Here is a 22,338-nt window from a genome sequence, read left to right as displayed (position 1 = left end):
CCTCTGCCCCTTCACTTTGGTTCCCATCCCCCTGCAAATCTAGTTTAAACCCTCCCCAATAGCATTTGCAAACCTCCCTCCCAGGATATCGGTTCCCCCCAGTTCAGGTGCAACCCACCCCACTTGTACACGTCACTCCTTCCTCAGAAAAGGTTCCAATGATCGAAGAACTTGCAACCCTGCCCCCTGTACCACCTCCTCAGCCTCTCATTCATCTGCTCCATCTCCCTGTTCTGAACTTCCCCAGGTCCCCAGGTCCTGTTCTTCAACCTCCTTCCTAACTTCCTAAACTTACTGCGCAGGACCTCTACCCCTCTCCTGCCTATGTCACCAATACCAACATGTGCCACGACTGAGTGAAAAAGGAAGGAGGAAGAGTGCAGAATAAGGTGGTGGAGGGAAGGGGGGGAGGAGGAGGAAGAAACAGATGGAAAAGGCAAAGGGCTGGAAAAGAAGGAATCTGATAAGAAAGAAAGGTAGTTAATGGGAGAAAGGGAAAGGCGAGGGGCACCAGGGGAAGTGAGGATATGAAGTAAGAGGCCAGAGTGGGGAAATAACGAGGGAAAGGGGGAGGGGGAAAATTACTGAAAGTTAGAGAGATCGATGCTTATGCAGTTAAGGAGTTGGCAATCAGACATAGGCTTAGTTAAATGTGACAGTTTGTTTCACCTTTGGCCCATTAGTTTTATAGTTGCTATTACTGAGAACAGCAGATTTTCCTGGAGTCCTGAACCGCCACTGTCAGATTTTGGCTATTTTCTTTTTCTAATAGAATGATTTATTTCAACGTTTGTTTGACAAAGCTCTTCTAAAGCACCCTGAAACATTTTGCTACACACAAGAATCTTATATATCGAAGGTGCAGTTGCTGAGAGGGACAAATAAACAAAGCAGGGGAAATTTAATATCACTCACCTTTCTCTATAATTTCTTGCCAAAGCGCCTGCACCAGGATTGTGTCTGAGTGACCTGCACAATGGATGATGGCCAGTTTACATTCTGAGAGACGGAAGTGGTCTGCGAACTCTCCGTACAACTGCAGAAGAAAACCTTAGTTACACTACAACTTTGGTGACAGCTATTCATATCCTTATGCCTTAAGTGACTGATTCCCAATGGGGGGTGGATATGTATCCTAAGGGGAAGTTATGGGAAATAGAAGGCATTGGGGTTGGGCGGGGTAGGTGATGGTAAGAGGCACGAGATCTGACCGACCATTAGTAGAATAGGCACTTCCAAAAAAAAGGATGAGGCACTGGAACACAGGAAGAACCATAGCTCTGCAGGTGTCGTCACAACACGTACGAAACTCAACAATTTCACCCAACCTTACTAACCAAAGAGACATTATTGGGGATACATAAATTAGCAACCAGGGTGCCCAACAGTTTCCAATTTAAGAGCTGGTAAGTCAAGTACACTCTCTCAACTTTCTCTACAGATATACGGAAAACATGTCCATAAGACCACAGACTATAAGACACAGGAGCAGAATTAGGCCATTCATCCCATCGAGTCTGCTCTGGCATTCCATCATGGCTGTCCCAAATCCCATTCAACCCCATACACCTGCCTTCTCGCCATATCCTTTGAAGCCCTGACTGATCAGGAAACGATTAACTTCCGCCTTAAATATACCCACAGACTTTGCCTCCATGATAGTCTGTGGCAGAACATTCCACAGATTCACTACTCTTGGCTAAAAAAATCCCTCCTTACCTCTATTCTAAAATTTTGAGTGCGGCCTGTAGTTCTGGATACACCCATCATAGGAGACTTCCTCTCCACATCCAGTACCGCCCCCTCGCATTCTTCTAAATTCCACTGAGTACAGGCTAAAAATTGCCAAATGCTCCTCACACGTTAACTCCTTCATTCCCAGAATCATTCTCGCGAACCTCCTCCGGACTCTCTCCAATGACAACACATCCCTTCTGAGATATGGGGCCCAAAACTGTTGACAATACTCCAAGTGCAGCCTGTCTAGTGTCTTATAGAGGCTCAGCGTTATCTCCTTGCCTTTATATTCGATTCCCCTTGAAATAAATGCCAACATTGCATTTGCCTTCTTTACCACAGACTCAACCTGCAAATTAACCTTCTGGAAGTCTTGCACGAGAGCTCCTCAGTCCCTCTGCACCTTTTCTCTATTTAGATAATAGTCAGCACATTATCTATTTAGATAATTGTTCCTTTTACCAAAATGCATTATCGTAAATTTCCCAGGTCGCGCAATCATACTGCGTTGGCTGGAACCAAAAGGTGACATAAAGCCAATCAGTGAAGCTGCCAACCTCAAGGACTCCTCAAGGTGTTCAGTGACCTCAGCTTCATATGTGCAGTCATGAACCATCTTTGGGGATTATGAGACTTTACATGATTGATCAATTGTGCTAATTAGAATACTATAAAGGGAGCTTGCCAAACACTAGCTCTATTCTGACTAACATTCAGAGTCCAATCTGAAAACTTGTCAATGTAATTTTCACTGTTGTGATTGTCTTCATCTTCACCTCGCCGTTCCTTTGCATGACACTACCAATGTCCCATTCATGTCAACTCACTGCTGTCAACATCTGATAGGCATTCCCAATCTGTGTTAATTTTTTATTTTAATTTAGCCTCATTAATGGTGGATAAATACGTATGGTGCAATTTGAGTTTGAAGGCAGTGAAGCCTTGAATTCTAATCCTGCTAAGAAACAGAAACTACGAAAGTGCATCAATAACAATGTTACATACCTGGAGTATGGATTTATTTCTTTCCCGTCAGATCAGCAACACCCCATATATCTTATTTGTTATACTGTACTGGCTAATGAAGCCATGAAACCATCAAGATTGCAGAAACACTACTGTAAAAGACACCCTGAAAAGGCTACGACGAACTGAAAATGTATATTGCGGAAAAGGTATTCCGATTAGGAACATGACTTCTTGTGCAACAGATGGAACATCATATATAACAGGTCACCATGCTGGTTTAGTGGGATTTATATAAAAAAGAAATTCCAACTCTGTTTACAATCCATTGTGTAATTCATCACCAACATCTCGCAGCCAAAAACTCAGCCAGTAACTTTGTTCAAGCATCACTTTTGCAATATATGCTAACAACAAACTTAAAGCTCATCCATTAAATAGCAGAATACTTCATCAGTTAGGCCAAGACAATGATGAAGAGTTGGAACTCTTGCTTCTTCACACTGAAGTGCATTGGCTGTCAAAAGGCTGTTGCTTAAAACATTTCTTTCATCTTTTTTGACACTGTGGTGGAATTTTTGCTCAAAGTTGACAAGAGCTTGGGAGGTTCTACGTGGAGATGTGGCACTCCATTGGAAAGGGTACAGAGGAGATTTACCAGAATGCTGCCTGGTTTAGAGAGTATGCATTATAATGAGAGATTAAGGGAGCGAGGGCTTTACTCTCTGGAGAGGAGGATGAGAGGAGACATGATAGAGGTGTACAAGATATTAAGAGGAATAGATAGAGTGGATAGCCAGTGCCTCTTCCCCAGGGCACCACTGCTCAATACAAGAGGACATGGCTTTAAGGTAAGGGGTGGGAAGTTCAACATAGAACATAGAAAAGTACGGCACAGTACAGGCCCTTTGGCCCACAATGTTGTGCCGACCCTCAAACCCTGCGTCCCATATAACCCCTCACCTTAAAATTCCTCCATATACCTGTCTAGTAGTCTCTTAAATTTCACTAGTGTATCTGCCTCCACCACTGACTCAGGCAGTGCATTTCACGCACCAACCACTCTCTGAGTAAAAAACCTTCCTCTAATATCCCTCTTGAATTTCTCACCCCTTACCTTAAAGCCATGTCCTCTTGTATTGAGCAGTGGTGCCCTGGGGAAGAGGCGCTGGCTATCCACTCTATCTATTCCTCTTAATATCTTGTACACCTCTATCATGTCTCCTCTCATCCTCTTTCTCTCCAAAGAGTAAAGCCGTAGCTCCCTTAATCTCTGATCATAATGCATACTCTCTAAACCAGGCAGCAAACTGGTAAATCACCTCTGAACCCTTTCCAATGCTTCCACATCCTTCCTATAGTGAGGCAACCAGAACTGGACACAGTACTCCAAGTGTGGCCTCACCAGAGTTTTACAGAGCTGCATCATTACCTCGCAACTCTTAAACTCTATCCCTCAACTTATGAAAGCTAGCACCCCATAAGCTTTCTTAACTACCCTATCCACCTGTGAGGCAATTTTCAGGGATCTGTGGACATGTACCCCAAGATCCCGCTGCTCCTCCACACTACCAAGTATCCTGCCATTTACTTTGTACTCTGCCTTGGAGTTTGTCCTTCCAAAGTGTACCACCTCACACTTCTCTGGGTTGAACTCCATCTGCCACTTCTCAGCCCACTTCTGCATCCTATCAATGTCTCTCTGCAATCTTCGACAATCCTCTACACTATCCACAACACCACCAACCTTTGTGTCATCTGCAAACTTGCCAACCCACCCTTCTACCCCAACATCCAGGTCGTTAATAAAAATCATGAAAAGTAGAGGTCCCAGAACAGATCCTTGTGGGACACCACTAGTCACAACCCTCCAATCTGAACATACTCCCTCCACCACGACTCTCTGCCTTCTGCAGGCAAGCCAATTCTGAATTCACTTGGCCAAACTTCCCTGGATCCCATGCCTTCTGACTTTCTGAATAAGCCTACCGTGTGGAACCTTGTCAAATGCTTTACTAAAATCCATGTAGATCACATCCACTGCACTACCCTCATCTACATGCCTGGTCACCTTCTCAAAGAACTCTATCAGGCTTGTTAGACACGATGTGCCCTTCACAAAGCCATGCTGACTGTCCCTGATCAGACCATGATTCTCTAAATGCCCAGAGATCCTATCTCTAAGAATCTTTTCCAACAGCTTTCCCGCCACAGACGTAAGGCTCACTGGTCTATAATTACCCACACTATCCCTACTACCTTTTTTGAACAAGGGGACAACATTCGCCTCCCTCCAATCCTCCAGTACCATTCCCGTGGACAACGAGGACATAAAGATCCTAGCCAGAGGCTCAGCAATCTCTTCCCTCGCATCAATATCAAGGGGGATATCAGAGGAAGGTTTTTTACTCAGAGAGTGGTTGGTATGTGAAATGCACTGCCCGAGTCAGTGGTGGAGGCAGATACACTAATGAAATTTAAGAGACTACTGGACAGGTATATGGAGGAATTTGAGGTGGGGGTTATATGGGAGGCAGGGTTTAAGGGTCAGCACAACATTGTGGGCCGAAGGGCCTGTACTATGTTCTATACCTAGCCAATCTGTATGACAAGATGAGCATTCTGAATATGAAACTGCACAGTGAAATTTTCAATTTAATCCAGATAAAAATTATTGGAAAATTGGAAATATATAAGCAAAACATTGGGAGAGAAGTTGTCTCACAGTTTCTTTGTTTGGAAAGCATGGCTCACAGTACTGCTTACACGTGCAATCACTGAAGAATGACTTTCAGAATTGATTCAAGGATTTGAATGATCTGGAGATTCTGGATTGGGTAACTAATCCATTTCTTTGCAAGTGGAAGAACAGGAAGAGATCTTGCAAGAAGAAATAATCAAAATTCAGAATGCTGAAGAAGCAAAAATGCTTTTCAAAAATCTTGGTCTTTGTGGTATGTGGCCACACTGTCGTGTGAAGTTTCCTGGTGTTTGAAGAAGAGTCAAGCTGCACTTCATTGCAGCTCCATCCCCCTACCTTGTTGAAATAGACTTTAGTGCAGTGAACCACATACTTACAAAAAACAAACACTGTTTCAACACTGTTACATGTGCAGAATGAAGGATTTTGCTGTCACAACTCGAATCGATATTTCAACTCTTGCTAAAAACCATCGAGCTCAAGGATCACATTGATATCGAGGCTGTGTACAGCGAATGAGTACTGCATAAGCTAGGTTTAAAGACAAATAAAAATAATTTTTCTCATGTTAGCATACGGTAGATATGTTTTTACACAGGGGGTGCTGGAAAATATATTGTGCCTAAGAGGGGTGTTGGCAAGTGTGAAGGTGCTTTAGAGGGGAGCATTAGGCTAAAGTTGCTTGGGAAACACTGCCTTAAATTCATTAAGCCCAACCTACTTTGTCCTCCTCCATACTTTCCTCATAGCTCCTCAAGCAGTTGCTCATTTCATTTTGGAAAGTTATTCCATTTGATTTCATAACATTTTTATGCAGCATATTCCAGATCACAGCTCACTGCTATCTTACCACAGAACACTACAGCACAGAAAACAGGCCACTCAGCCCCTTCAGTCTGTGCCAAAACATTATTCCGCTAGTCCCATTGACCTGCATCCAGTCCATAACCCTCCAGACTTCTCCCATCTGTGTACCTATCCAATTTATTCTTAAAACTTAAGAGCGAGCCCGCATTTACAACGTTAGATGGCAGCTCGTTCCACACTCCCACCACTCTCTGAGTGAAGAAGTTCCCCCTAAACCTTTCCCCTTTTACCCTAAAGGCATATCCTCTCGTATTTATCTCTTCTAATCTAAAGAAAGAGCCTATTCATATTTACTCTGTCCGTACCCCTCATTATTTTGTAAAACTCTATCAAATCTCCCCTCATTCTTCTCTGCTCCAAGGAATAAAGTCCTAACCTGTTCAATCTTTCCCTGTAACTCAACTCCTGAAGACCCGGCAACATCCTAGTAAATCTCCTCTGCACTCTTTCAATCTTACTGATATCCCTCCTATAGTTAGGTGATCAACACTGCACACAATACTCCAAATTTGGCCTCACTAATGTCCTATACAACCTCCCCATAACATCCCAACTCCTACACTCAATACTTTGGTTTATGAATGCCAGGATGCCAAAAGCCTTCTTCACAACCCTGTCTACCTGTGACGCCACTTTCAGGGAATTATGTATCTAAACTCCTAAATCTCTTTGTTCCTCCATACTCCTCAGTGCCCTACCATTTACTGTGTATGTCCTACCTTGATTTGACCTTCCAAAATGCAACACTTCACACTCGTCTACATTAAATTCCATCTGCCATTTTCTGGCCCATTTTTCCAGTTGGTCCAGATCCCTCTGCAAGCTTTGAAGGCCTTCCTCGTTGTCCACAACACCTCCAATCTTAGTGTCATCAGCAAACTTGCTGATCCAATTTACCACATTATCATCTAGATCATTGATATAGAGAACAAACAACAATGGTCCCAGCACAGATCCTTGAGGCACTACCACACTTTGTATTTGGGCAGAGCGAAGGATGGCGTCAAAGGTTGACTTCTCCCAGCTCATCAGTGAAACAATTAAATTCTTCCTATTCTAATGTCTCTATTTTCATTTTCAGGGTGGCTGGGGTCCTGCCGAAGTCTTTAATCTACAGTAGCACGCACACTGTCTTTCTGCATGGTGGCGTATTCCCATTCTTGGAACTCACTGATCGGCCGTGTTTTGATATGTCCAGGTTTGGCCTGGAGTCGGGCACCTTCAGTGCGTGGCCGTACATAGCCCTGTGGACACAAACTCTCACTGGTGTCACAAATTGAAGCATAGTGGGAGATGGAACATCGAAGGCAGCAACAGCAGCTGGTAAAGGGCTCTGCACTTGGAGATTGACCGCTCTGTCTCTCTCCCTCTACCCCCCCGCCCCCGAGTGAGAGTTTGCTGCCAAATCTCGAATTGGGGAACTTGAAATAAAACGGACCGTAACATTGAAATAGCAACAGTTTGTCTCTCCCTCATTAGTGAGAGAGAGAACCGGAGGGATGTTGAAATGTTGGAGTGAACAGTTAGTTTTTAAACATACTGCAGACCATAATATCTCATAGGGGGCGTTGCTGTTGCCTGCATGGTGGATAGTGGGAATGCTGATTTTTTATGCCAGAATAATGGGGGGCGTGGGGGGGAACAGTTGATGCTGCTTGTGTGTGGGAGGGAGGTAGGTGGGTGGCTTTGGGGTTCTTTTTTTTTCTGTCATTCATTCTTTGCGTTTTTTTCATCGATTTGGAAAATGTCTTGGAGAGTGAGAATTTCAGGTTGCATGTTGCATACCTTCTCTGATATTAAATGGAAACATTGTCAAGTACCTTTGATCTATGCCTTTGGGTTACTGGCACAAATACTGTTGAAAAATAGCTTCCCTTTTTAACCCTTCAAATCAAATCTTACTTCATTAAAAAAAAATTCTCTTCTCTTGTATTGTATGCACCCTGTCTCGTCGGAGTAAACGTGATATTTTTAAGCTCCTATTTAATTTCCTTGGTGAAAAGCAGACTCTTCAAGGTGCACTCACCTTGGTGATGTCCATGAGCTCTGAATCAAGCTGAGAGATGGCCTCCTGCACGGAGGGGTGCTGGGAGTAATTGCGTGCCAGAGTATCATGAATCTGGAGCTGTATCCGGGCTACCTGGCAGGATAAAGGATCAAGGAAAGAGGAGAAAACATCTTTGATTAAATTACAACGTGGAGGACATAAAGAGAAGTGTACAGTGCAGGACTCTTAACAGCATTGATGTATAGAGGGGTCTTGAGGTCTAAAACTTTAGCTTCTTAAAAGTGGCCACACAAATAGATAGGCCGGTAAAAAAAAAAGCATATGGTGTGTTGCTTGCCTTCATTGGTCAGGGGTCAGTGAATATAAGAGTAAGGAAGTGATGTTACAACTGTATAAAACTTGGGATTTTGTGTGCAGTTGTGACCATACCATTACAGTAAGAATATAGAGACTTTGAATAGGTGCAGAAGAGGTTAAGGATACTGTCTGGATTAGGGGGCATGATCTTTGGGAGAAGTTGAATAAACCTGGACTGCTTTCTCTGAAGCAGTGAAAGCTGAGGGGAGAGTGATAGGTTTATAAGATTATAAGAAGCAACGATATATAGAATCTTTCGAAGTAGGATTGAATTTCAAATACTAGAAGACATGGATTTAAGGTGATACAGGAAAAGTTTAAAGGAGACGTGTGGGGCAAATTTCTTTTTGTTAGACAGCGATGATTGCTGCTTGAAATGGCCTGCCAGTAGTAGTGGTGGAAGCAGACAGGAAAATTGCGTTGAGGTTGCAGTAAGATGATGGTGCACTCGGTTGCAGCAGCTTCAGTGGGGTCAACCGAAGGTGTTATTGTCTTTTTAAAATGTATTTTATACAAACACAAGACCCTGCTGGACATTAAGAACTTAAAAGTACTGCAGGTCTACTCCATCAGCAAGTTGCTCGTTGGTGGAGATACTTAAGGAACTGGATGGTGTGGATCGTGCTGCTCCCTGCATCAGAGGAGTCGGTGAGCAGAGGTGGTGCACAGTCTAATGTTCATCTTAGCTGCTTTTCTTGTGATCGCAAAATTCTGTTGGACATTGTTATTGTGCAATGTTAGAAGCCCTCATCTTAAAAAGGATGTGCTAAAACTGGAGAGGGTTCAAAGGAGGTTCACGAAAATCATTCCAGGATAGAATAGCTTCTCATATGAAGAGCGTTTGATGGCTCTGGGGCTGAATTAACTGGAATTCAGAAGAATGAGGAATGACCTCATTGAAAGCCATCAAATGGTGAAAAGCCTTGATAGAGTGGATATGGACAGGATGTTTCCTACGCTGGGAGAGTCTAAGACAAAGAGGACACAGCCTCAGAATAGAGGGGTGTCCTTTTAGAACGGAGATGAGGAGGAAAGTGCAGATTGTTATTAATGATTATGATATAGTTGGGATCACAGAGACATGGCTCCAGGGTGACCAGGGATGGGAGCTCAACGTTCAGGGATATTCAATATTCAGGAGGGATAGACACGAAGGAAGGGGAGGTGGGGTGGCGTTGCTGGTTAAAAAAGAGATTAACGCAATAGAAAGGAAGGACATAAGCCGGGAAGATGTGGAATCGATATGGGTAGAGCTGCGTAACACTAAGGGGCAGAAGACGCTGGTGGGAGTTGTGTACAGGCCACCTAACAGTAGTAGTGAGGTCGGAGATGGTATTAAACAGGAAATTAGAAATGTGTGCAATAAAGGAACAGCAGTTATAATGGGTGACTTCAATCTACATGTAGACTGGGTGAACCAAATTGGTAAAGGTGCTGAGGAAGAGGATTTCTTGGAATGTATGCGGGATGGTTTTTTGAACCAACATGTCGAGGAACCGACTAGAGAGCAGGCTATTCTGGACTGGGTTTTGAGCAATGAGGAAGGGTTAATTAGCGATCTTGTCGTGAGAGGCCCCTTGGGTAAGAGTGACCATAATATGGTGGAATTCTTCATTAACATGGAGAGTGACGTAGTTAATTCAGAAACAAAGGTTCTGAACTTAAAGAGGGGTAACTTTGAAGGTATGAGACATGAATTAGCTAAGATAGACTGGCAAATGACACTTCAAGGATTGACGGTGGATATGCAATGGCAGGCATTTAAAGGTTGCATGGATGAACTACAACAATTGTTCATCCCAGTTTGGCAAAAGAATAAATCAAGGAAGGTAGTGCACCCGTGGCTGACAAGAGAAATTAGGGATAGTATCAATTCCAAAGAAGTAGCATACAAATTAGCCAGAGAAAGTGGCTCACCTGAGGACTGGGAGAAATTCAGAGTTCAGCAGAGGAGGACAAAGGGCTTAATTAGGAAGGGGAAAAAAGATTATGAGAGAAAACTGGCAGAGAACATAAAAACGGACTGTAAAAGCTTTTATAGATATGTAAAAAGGAAAAGACTGATAAAGACAAATGTAGGTCCCCTGCAAACAGAAACAGGTGAATTGATTATGGGGAGCAAGGACATGGCAGACCAATTGAATAATTACTTTGGTTCTGTCTTCACTAAGGAGGACATAAATAATCTTCCAGAAATAGTAAGGGACAGAGGGTCCAGTGAGATGGAGGAACTGAGCGAAATACATGTTAGTAGGGAAGTGGTGTTAGGTAAATTGAAGGGATTGAAGGCAGATAAATCCCCAGGGCCAGATGGTCTGCATCCCAGAGTGCTTAAGGAAGTGGCCCAAGAAATAGTGGATGCATTAGTGATAATTTTTCAAAACTCGTTAGATTCTGGACTAGTTCCTGAGGATTGGAGGGTGGCTAATGTAACCCCACTTTTTAAAAAAGGAGGGAGAGAGAAACCGGGGAATTATAGGCCGGTTAGCCTAACGTCGGTGGTGGGGAAACTGCTGGAGTCAGTTATCAAGGATGTGATAACAGCACATTTGGAAAGCGGTGAAATGATCGGACAAAGTCAGCATGGATTTGTGAAAGGAAAATCATGTCTGACGAATCTCATAGAATTTTTTGAGGATGTAACTAGTAGAGTGGATAGGGGAGAACCAGTGGATGTGGTATATTTGGATTTTCAAAAGGCTTTTGACAAGGTCCCACATAGGAGATTAGTGTGCAAACTTAAAGCACACGGTATTGGGGGTAAGGTATTGGTGTGGGTGGAGAATTGGTTAGCAGACAGGAAGCAAAGAGTGGGAATAAACGGGACCTTTTCAGAATGGCAGGCGGTGACTAGTGGGGTACCGCAAGGCTCAGTGCTGGGACCCCAGTTGTTTACAATATATATTAATGACTTGGATGAGGGAATTAAATGCAGCATCTCCAAGTTTGCGGATGACACGAAGCTGGGTGGCAGTGTTAGCAGTGAGGAGGATGCTAAGAGGATGCAGGGTGACTTGGATAGGTTGGGTGAGTGGGCAAACTCATGGCAGATGCAATTTAATGTGGATAAATGTGAAGTTATCCACTTTGGTGGCAAAAATAGGAAAACAGATTATTATCTGAATGGTGGCCGATTAGGAAAAGGGGAGGTGCAACGAGACCTGGGTGTCATTATACACCAGTCATTGAAAGTGGGCATGCAGGTACAGCAGGCGGTGAAAAAGGCGAACGGTATGCTGGCATTTATAGCGAGAGGATTCGAGTACAGGAGCAGGGAGGTACTACTGCAGTTGTACAAGGCCTTGGTGAGACCACACCTGGAGTATTGTGTGCAGTTTTGGTCCCCTAATCTGAGGAAAGACATCTTTGCCATAGAGGGAGTACAAAGAAGGTTCACCAGATTGATTCCTGGGATGGCAGGTCTTTCATATGAAGAAAGACTGGATGAACTGGGCTTGTACTCGTTGGAATTTAGAAGATTGAGGGGGGATCTGATTGAAACGTATAAGATCCTAAAGGGATTGGACAGGCTAGATGCAGGAAGATTGTTCCCGATGTTGGGGAGGTCTAGAACGAGGGGTCACAGTTTGAGGATAGAGGGGAAGCCTTTTAGGACCGAGGTTAGGAAAAACTTCTTCACACAGAGAGTGGTGAATCTGTGGAATTCTCTGCCACAGCAAACTGTTGAGGCCAGTTCATTAGCTATGTTTAAAAGGAAGTTAGATATGGCCCTTGTGGCTACAGGGGTCAGGGGGTATGGAGGGAAGGCTGGGTTCTGAGTTGGATGATCAGCCATGATCATAATAAATGGCGGTGCAGGCTCGAAGGGCCGAATGGCCTACTCCTGCACCTATTTTCTATGTTTCTATGTTTCTATGAATTTCTTTAGCCAGAGAGTGGTGAATCTGTGGAGTTCTTTGCTACAGCCAGCTGTGGAGGCCAAGACTTTATGTATATTTAAGGCAGAGGTTGATAGATTTTTGATAGGTCAGGGCATGAAGGGATACTGGGAGAAGGCAGGAGACTGGGGCTGAGAGGACAATTGGGAGCAGCCATGATGAAATGGTCGAGCAGACTTGTTGGGCCAAATGCGCCAAATTCAGCTCCTGTACCTTATGGTCTAATGTCAGTAATAATAAAGCTGATTCTAATTCTGAATACCTGTAGAGAGACTGCACTATGAAAGAGCATGCTTCTCTGTTATATGAGGTTACTATAAGCTGCTAGAAGCAGCTGTAAAGGTAGGAAGAATTAGAATATTTATAAGACATTTAGAAAGGTCTGTGAGTAGGAAGGGCCTAAAGGTATTTGGGTCAGAGTCAGCTCAATGGGGGTAGGTCAGTTACACATGGACAAACACCCATAAAATGCTGGAGGAACTCAGCAGGCCAAGCAGTATTTATGGAAAAGAGTACAGTCAACATTTCCAGCTGAAACCCTCTGGCAGGACTGGAGAAGAAAAGCAGAGGAGTAAATTTTAAAGGTGGGTGGAGGGGAGAGAGAAACACAAGGTGATAGGTGAAACCTGGAGGGGGAAGGATGAAGTAAAGAGATGGGAGGTTGACTGGTGAGAAGAGACAGAAAGCCATGGAAGAAAGAAAAGGTGGGGGGGGGTAAGGAGCACCAAGGGGGTGGCGATTGGCAGGCAAGGAGATAAGGTGAGAGACGGGAAAGGGGATGAGAAATGGTGAAGTGGGGGATGGCGGGGGAGCATTACCGAAAACTCAAGTAATTGATGCTCATGCCATCAGGTTGGAGGCTACCCAAACGGCCTATAAGGTGTTGTTCCTCCAACCTAAGTGTGGTCTCATCACAACAATGGAGGAGGTCATGGATAGACATATTGGGATGAGAATGAGAAGTGGAATTAAAACAGATGGCTATTGGGAGATCCTGCTTTTTCTGGTGGACAGAGTGTAAGTGCTCAGCGAAGCGGTCTCCTAATCTACGTCAGGTCTCACTGATATACAAGAGGCCACACCAGGAGCACCGGACACAGTATATGACCCCAACAGACTCACAGGTAAAGTGTCACCTCACCTGGAAGAACTCTTTAGGGCCCTGAATGGTAGTGAGGGAGGAGGGGTAGTGTAGGTGTAGCACTTGTTCCGCTTGCAAGGATAAATGTCAGGAGGGAGATCAGTGGGGAGGGACAAGGGAGTTACGTAGGGAGTGATCCCCACAGAAAGCAGAAATTGGGGGGTAGGGAAAGATGTGCTTGGTGGTTGGATCCTGTTGGAGATGGCAGAGGTTCTGGAGAATTATGTGCTGCAAGCAGAGGCTGGTGGGGTGGTAGGTGAGGACAAGAGGAACCCTGTCCCTGCTAGAATGGCGGGAGGAGGAGTAAGAGCAGATGTGCGTGAAATGGAAGAGATGCTGCTGAGGACAGTGTTGATGGTGGAGGAAGGGAAGCCCCTTTCTTTGCAAAAGGAGGACATCTTCTTCATTCTAGAATGGAAAACCTCATCTTGAGAGCAGTTGTGGCGGACACGGAGGAATTCAGAGAACTGGATGGCATTTTTACAAGTAACAGGATGGGAAAAGGTATAGTGCAGGTAGGTGTGAGAGTCCGTAAGCTTATAAAAGACATCAGTGGATAAGCTGTCTCCAGAGATACACACAGTGAGATTGAGAAAGGGGAGGGAGGTGTTGGATTTGGACAAGGTAAAATTGAGGGCAGGGTGGAAGTTGGACGAAGTTGACGAATTCAGCACGGGTGCAGGAAGCAGCACCAAGGCAGATGTCAATGTAGCATAGGAAAACTGTGGGTGATCACCAGTATAGGCTTGGAACATGGATAGTTCCACGTAGCTGACAAACAGGCAGGCGTATTGGGACCCATGTGAGTGTCCTTGGCTACACTTTTTGTTTGAAGGAAGTGTAAGGAGCCAAAGGAGCTACACATGGGTTATCAAAATGAACTGGGCTAAAGAGCCTATGTTGTGTAAATATGACTATAGAAAAAAGGAACTTGACAAATAATACCTGCAGATGCTGGAAATCTTGAGGGGGCGGGGGGGAGGTCTGTAAAACAGTGAGCCAGGCAGAAACCTTGGGAAGTAAATGGAGATAGTACACCTAATTGATAGTCTTACATTAAAACTGGGAACTGTGAGAAAATAACTGTAACTGTGCCTTAATTTACAAAGAAGGCACAGGGGTAGAGAGAACATTTGTGATAGGGTGGAGACCAAGAAAGACTTAATAAGGCAAACTGGTTGTGAAGGTTCATTCTTTGATGTGTTGAGGAGGTGTAAACAGAATAAGATAATGAAATCAGGAATGAGGGAAAATTATTACTAGCTGTGAGAAATACAAAGTACAGAAGTTGCTGGTAATCTGAAACAGAGTGCTGAAAGTACTTAGTAGATAATGCAGAATCTGTGGAGAATGAGACATGAAGTTAACTTCATAGAAGCTGGTGATGAGGAGGAAATCACTGTTCAGATGTTCCCTCATCCCTCGCAGATCATCTCTGATGGGGCATTCTGACAGGAGCAGGCAAACTTTATGGTAAATATTTATCATTCAAAAAAAAAGGAAAATGATGCTAAAAGGTCAGTCCAAATTGAAGGAAACTGAACATCTCAGGATAATGACTTCGTTAGGGAGCATCCATCATCTCTTTCCACTGACGCCACCTAATCAGATGTGTATATCCAACATCTGCAGTTTTTTTTCTTGATTTACAGTATCACAATGCTGTTTGTGGGCATTTCCTCAAGGTTAAATCCTAACTACAAAAAACTTTGAATGAAGTACTTCAATGGCTGTGAGGTGCTTTTGAGTTCCAAGTTTTGTCTTCTTTTATTTGGATTTTGGAAACGTTTCCTAGGATCTCTCAATTTTTATTTCATCCATTTAAGAGTCTCTTAAACGTCCTTAATGTATTTGTATCTACTACCACCCGTGGAAGCACGTTGCATGCATCTACACCTCTGTGGAACAAAACCATTTCTGATATCACCCCTATACTCTCCTCCAATCATCTTAAAGTTATGTTCCTTTGTAATAGCCATTTCCGCCCTGGGAAAATGTCTCAATGAAATAAGCAGCAGAGGAATTGTTGATATTTTAGGCAAAATCCTCCTCAGGCTGCACGCGTGAGTATTGTGTATAGTCCTAGTCAACACACTGCAGGCAAAATGCAATAGTATTAGAAGAGTGCAGAGATAGATTCTTCAGGATATTGCCTAGAATAGAGGGATATAGTTACAAGGAAAGATTGGGTAGGGTGGGTTTATTCTTTCTGGAATGTACGAGGCTGCAGAGAGACTTTATTGGGGTTTACAAAATTACGTGAGCCATAGGATAGATAATTGTCTTTACCTAGAAGGGGGTGTTGAAATTTAAAAGAAATCTGTTGAGGCAAGCTTTTCTGATACAAGGTAGTGGCTAGAGTGAACCAGCTGCCAAAGGAAGATACAATCACAAAGTTTAACTTACAGTTGGATAGGAAAGGAATAGGGCGTGATTGGCACGGATGAGATGGGCTGTTGGGCCCATTTCTATGAGTCTATAATAGAATTTCACACCTCCATTTTCTCCTCCAGTTCATGCAGGAACTCGCCATCAGCTGCCTGTGATGATGTTGCTGTGGAGCTTTTAGCACTGAGGATGGCCCGAGATATATACTCAATCCTCTGTTGCAGCGAGATTTCAGTGCTGATTTATAGAACAAACAAGATCACAGATCAGGGTGATGAATAAATCACAGTGCATATCATGAAATAAAATTAGTCTTGGTAATGAGATCACCAAATTGCCCACAAAACCCATCTGGTTCAACAATGTCCTTCAAAGAAGGAAATCTTACATTTTTATTCATTCTAGCCTCTCTGTGATGAACAGCAATGTGATTAACGGAACTGTCCTCTGAAATGTCCGAGTAAGCCACTCAATATTTAGCAAGACTGCACCACAAAATCAGTGACATTTAAGAGGATTGGAACAACTGGCATTGAATTAGGAGACAATGTACCTATATTCCACTGAGTTTATGTCATGAGCCCTGCCAGCTTTGCACCTGTATTTGTCTTAACTAGAGTTGTTATGCCCTTGGACTTTCTGTTTAATCGTGTCAAGTTAATTGTGACTGGAATGGGTGTTCCACATTCTGTCATTACGTAAAGCGGACTCCTGATTTGTGCTCATCGCAGGGTCCTCGTCTGTGTGTTTCCAGAATGATTTGTCTCACAGTGTCGCTCAATCCATTTCCCATGAATAAACTCTTGTTTCTGTCTCAATATAGGAGTTTGAGTATAAATGACTTAGATGAGGGAATTAAACGCAGCATCTCCAAGTTTGCGGATGACACGAAGCTGGGCGGCAGTGTGAGCTGTGAGGAGGATGCTAAGAGGATGCAGGGTGACTTGGATAGGTTAGGTGAGTGGGCAAATTCATGGCAGATGCAATTTAATGTGGATAAATGTGAGGTTATCCACTTTGGTGGCAAAAACAGGAAAACAGATTATTATCTGAAGGGTCTCGGCCTGAAACGTCGACTGCGCCTCTTCCTATAGATGCTGCCTGGCCTGCTGCGTTCACCAGCAACTTTGATGTGTGTTGCTTGAATTTCCAGCATCTGCAGAATTCCTGTTATCTGAATGGTGGCCAATTAGGAAAAGGGGAGGTGCAACGAGACCTGGGTGTCATTATACACCAGTCATTGAAAGTGGGCATGCAGGTACAGCAGGCGGTGAAAAAGGTGAATGGTATGCTGGCATTCATAGCAAGAGGATTCGAGGACAGGAGCAGGGAGGTACTACTGCAGTTGTACAAGGCCTTGGTGAGACCACACCTGGAGTATTGTGTGCAGTTTTGGTCCCCTAATCTGAGGAAAGACATCCTTGCCATAGAGGAAATACAAAGAAGGTTCACCAGATTGATTCCTGGGAATGGCAGGACTTTCATATGATGAAAGACTGGATCGACTAGGCTCATACTCGTTGGAATTTAGAAGATTGAGGGGGATTGGACAGGCTAGATGCAGGAAGATTGTTCTCGATGTTGGGTAAGTCCAGAACGAGGGGTCACAGTTTGAGGATAAAGGCGAAGCCTTTTAGGACCGAGATTAGGAAAAACTTCTTCACACAGAGTGGTGAATCTGTGGAATTCTCTGCCACAGGAAACAGTTGAGGCCAGTTCATTGGCTATATTTAAGAGGGAGTTAGATATGGCCCTTGTGGCTAAAGGGATCAGGGCGTATGGGGGAAAGGCTGGTACAGGGCTCTGAGTTGGATGATCAGCCATGATGGTACTGAATGGCGGTGCAGGCTCGAAGGGCCAAATGGCCTACTCCTGCACCTATTTTCTATGTTGCTATGTTTGTCGTTCCTCTGAACCTGGGTTCAGTCATCTGTCAGCACACACTGTGACAGTTTAAAAGAGTAAGAGGAAATGTCATTGAAAATAAAAACACTGTTGCTTGGCACGGCAGTTGCAGGAATCACGTGAAGTGTTTTTAAGTGTTTAGAACCAGTGGTCAGTGTTCTAAGTGTTTTGTCGCAAAGAAGAAACAGCACACAAAGAGACGATGGGGTAACTATGACTTACAAGGGAAGCCAGGGATAGCATAAAAGCATGAGAATGTGCGAGATTGAGGGGTGATCTGAAAGAAGCATAGCAAATTATTAGGGGCAAAGAAAAGGTGAAAGCATTTTGTCTTTTTCTCAGGGAGGGGATGTGAAAAACAAAAGATCAAAAGTGAGAATTTTAAAAAAGGGACACCTGGGGCATCTTCTTCACACAAAAGCTGATGTGTATTTGGAATGAGCTGCCAGAAATAGTGGTTGAGACAGGTACATTAGCAACATTTAAAGTATTCTACATAAGTTTATGGATAGCAGAGGTTTACAGGATTATAGGCCAAACGTGGGTGAGTTTGCAAGCTGAATGACTTCTGTCTCAAAAAAATCTATGGGGGGGGGGAGAAGATGAAATAACCAATAATTTGAAGGAAGATTGGACCTTTTTTTAAAGAAATTTGCAGATTTAGAGATGGGCAAGAGTGAACTTTGGACCACTAGAAAATAATGCTGGAGAAGTAGTAATTGGCAACAGAGAAATGGCGAGGAATCATTGTGTAGGAAAACTGCAAACATGAGAGAGGGAGAGGCAAAAGTCAGGAAATTATTAGACTGATTAGCCTTACCTTAGTGGTTGGTAATATTTTAGATAATGTTAATATAGTTTTGAAATTGTACTAATACAAATTGTGAAATCTATATATTAGTCAATATAATTCATGAATTTTCGAAATAATAGATGTACCACAATCTTTCTTTTAAAACATTTCAGAGCTTCAATGGATTCACACTGTCCTTATTTCAAATTACAACACTTTTACAAATTATAATAAACACAGAACAACAGTTGTTAGCTCATTGTTAATAAACCACTGCCCTGGTGAACCATCTAGTCAAAATATTTTACTTTTGCTATTGTGTCTGTCAGTTGTTTTGATCGCCTAACATCATTTACTTGTGTGGTGATTTGTGGTTTGTGTTTGTTTGATAGTAAAAATTCTATATTTTGACTTTTTTGGTAAATAATCTTTCAAAAGTAATCTTTACATTTTTTATTTAAATATTCATGGAATGCATATTACAAACAAAATATTTTAAAGTGCCGTGCAGTTTTCTAGCAGTGTAAAAATTTTCTGCTCAGAACAATGGTTGGACCACACAGTTGGTAGGAAAAAATGAGAGGAAATGTTGGTGGTGATCTGTGGAATTCAGCCTTCACAACCCTCTATGGCAACATCATCATTTGGTGTGTTTAAGGCAAAGAGAAAGACAAGGTTTTGATTGGTGATGGTATTGGCTCAAAAAACTCCTGCGACCGTGGGTTTTCTGCAGGTGCTCCCGTTTCCTCCCACAGCCCAAAGACATACTGGTTGGTAGGTTAATTGGTCATTGTAAATTGTCTCGTGATTAGGCTATGATTAAATTGGGGGATTTCTGGGCAGCGTGGTTTGAAGGGCCAGAAGGGCTTATTTCACACTGTACGTCAGTAAATAATAGATAAAGTGGGATGTTAAATCCTTGACGAGGCTTTGGTGAAGGAGGTGAAACTAAGAATAAGTAACAATTTATTTTTGCTGTTATCCTTTGTAGCTGATTCAGTGCAAGGCAGAAAGACAGCTAGGACAGTGGAAATGCTGCTGTTACAGAATCTGGGAGGGGCAGCTCCAGATACATCAGTTCAAGAGCTAGAGCTGGATTCCAATGTACATTTTGGAGGCTGAGAACATCAAAGGATGACTTTCAGATAGATAGATGACCACCAGGTGAAGTTAGGGGAGTAAGCAGTTAGTGCAGGTTTCCTCTATGGCCATTCCTACCACTATTTGGTATATCTATTTTGGTACTGCTGAGGGGAATTTTCTTTCAGGGATTAGGAGCAGTAGTCAAGTCTTGGTACTGAAAAGCAGACATCAGAAGCAATTAGTTAGAATGAGTGAGTCATAACCTGAAAGGGAGCGATTTGTTTTCCCTCAATGAGTGGCCATTCCCTTTAACACAGAACTCTGTAACAGTGCTCCCTCATCCTTTACCTGTGCATGTCTGCAAGGCGAGCCAGAATTCGTGCGGCATTACTGAAATTTCTGTTTTTCTCATAATATCTCCACAGCAAATCCATATAGCGTACTCTGTTCTGATCATGCTTTGCCATCCGAACTAAATATGGTTCAAGATATGGTGAATTTACCTGCACATAAACAGAGCGTTTAGCAAGCTATCAACATTGAGCACCTCTAATTGCTGTATATATAGACAATGGTCAATCCTGGCTTGAATTGAATTGAATTGAATTGACTTTATTTCTTACATCCTTCACATACATGAGTAAAAATCTTTACGTTATGTCTCCATCTAAATGTGCAATCACAGTAATTTATAATAATTTATAACAAATAGAACGGTCAAGGTTACACAGAAATACACTCAAATCACCGTGAGTTAATCGCTCTGATGGCCTGGTGAAAGAAACTGTCCCGGAGCCTGCTGGTTCTGGCTTTTATGCTGTGGTACCAATTCCCAGATGGCAGCAGCTGGAATACATTGTGATCGGGGTGACTCGGGTTTCCAATGATCCTTCGGGCCTTTTCTTACACCTGTCCTTGTAAATGTCCTGAATCATAGGAAGTTCACAACTACGGATGCATTGGGCTGTCCGCAACACTCTCTGCAGAGTCCTGCGATTAAGGGAGGTACAGTTCTCATACTAGGCAGTGATGCAGCCAGTCAGGATGCTGTCAATTGTGCCCCTGTAGAAAGTTCTTAGGATTTGGGGGCCTATACCAAACTTCCTCAAACATCTGGGTGAAAAAGGCGCTGTTGTGCATTTTTCACCACAGAGCTGGTGTGTACAGATCACGTGAGATCCTCGGTGATGTGGATGCCGAGGAACTTGAAACTGTTCACCTTCTCAACCCCAGATCCATTGATGTCAATAGGGTTTAGCCCGTCTCCATTCCTCCTGTAATCCACAACCAGCTTCTTTGTTTTTGCAACATTGAGGGAGAGATTGTTTTCTTGACACCATTGTGTCAGAGAGATGATTTCTTCTCGTAGGCCACCTTGTTATTGTTTGAGATTAAGCCAATTACTGTATTATCGCCGGCAAACTTAATTAGCAGATGAGAGCTGTGGCTGGCAACACGGTCATGAGAATACAGGGAGTAAAGGATGGGACTTAGTACACAGCCCTGAGGGGCTCCAGTATTGAGAGTCAGAAGGGTGGAGGTGAGGGAGCCCACTCTTACCACCTGCTGGTGATCTGACAGGAAGTCCAGGATCCAGCTGCATAAGGCAGAGTTAAGCCCAAGGTCTCTGAGCTTCCTGTCAAGCCTGAATGGAATTACAGTGTTGAATGCTGAACTGTAGTCCAAGAACAAGGTATGACCTGCACAAAAAAGACAGGCTACACCTGAACCCAAAGGGGTCCAATATCCTATCAGGCGGGCTTACTAGAGCTGGTAGGAAAGGTTTAAACTAATTTGGCAGGGGAATGGGAACCGGAGTGATAGGGCTGAGGAAGGGGAAAACAGAAATAAATTAACGATAGCATGCGGCAGAGATAATAGAAAGAACAGGCAGGAGATGAGGCTTAATCACAGCCAGGGGCATGAATTACAGGGCAATAGAGGCGTGGTGCAGTTAAACAGAAAGCAACAAATACTAGACTGAATGTGTTATATTTTATTGCACGCAGCATAAGTAATAAAATGGACGATCCTGAAATTCAGCTATAGATGGGCAAATATGACGTGGCCATCTCTGAAACTTGCCTGCCATTGGGAGCTGAACATCCGAGGATATATGGTGTATCAGAAAGATAGGTTAGTAGGCAGAGGGGGTGTGTGGCTCCGTGTATAAGAAATAATACTAAATCATTAAAATGAGATGAAATAGGATTGGAAGGTTTAGAGTCTCTATGAGTTGAGTTAAGAAATGGCAAGGGTAAAGGGACCCTAATGGCAGTTGTATACAGGCCTCGAAACAGCAGCCGAGATGTAGATTACAAATTACAGCAGGAGATAGAAAAGGCGTTGTCAGAAAGGCAATGTTATGATAATCATTAGGGATTTTAACATGAAATTGTATTGGGAAAAATCAGACAAGTACTGGATCTCAAGAGAGAGAATTTGTAGAACGTCCAGGGATGGCTTTTTAGAACAGCTTGTTGTTGAGCCCTC

General features: G+C 43.3%; 1 protein-coding gene across 2 annotated transcripts in view; it reads right to left on the bottom strand.

Moving 5' to 3' along the window:
• The window catches only part of nup155 (nucleoporin 155), a 248,559-nt gene that overhangs the window by 4,122 nt on the left and 222,099 nt on the right, over positions 1-22,338 (bottom strand). For both annotated transcript variants that reach the window (XM_063049676.1, XM_063049677.1), the window contains 4 exons: positions 20,194-20,348; positions 16,172-16,301; positions 8,298-8,411; positions 916-1,036 (listed from right to left, as the gene is read on the bottom strand). In XM_063049676.1, coding sequence (XP_062905746.1) covers positions 916-1,036; positions 8,298-8,411; positions 16,172-16,301; positions 20,194-20,348 — 520 coding nt within the window. The remainder of the gene's footprint in view (positions 1-915; positions 1,037-8,297; positions 8,412-16,171; positions 16,302-20,193; positions 20,349-22,338) is intronic.

Source organism: Mobula hypostoma, chromosome 5 (genome assembly GCF_963921235.1).
Source record: "Mobula hypostoma chromosome 5, sMobHyp1.1, whole genome shotgun sequence".
In the NCBI taxonomy this organism is placed as follows: Eukaryota; Metazoa; Chordata; class Chondrichthyes; order Myliobatiformes; family Myliobatidae; genus Mobula; species Mobula hypostoma.
This window is presented reverse-complemented; position numbering and strand designations above follow the sequence as displayed.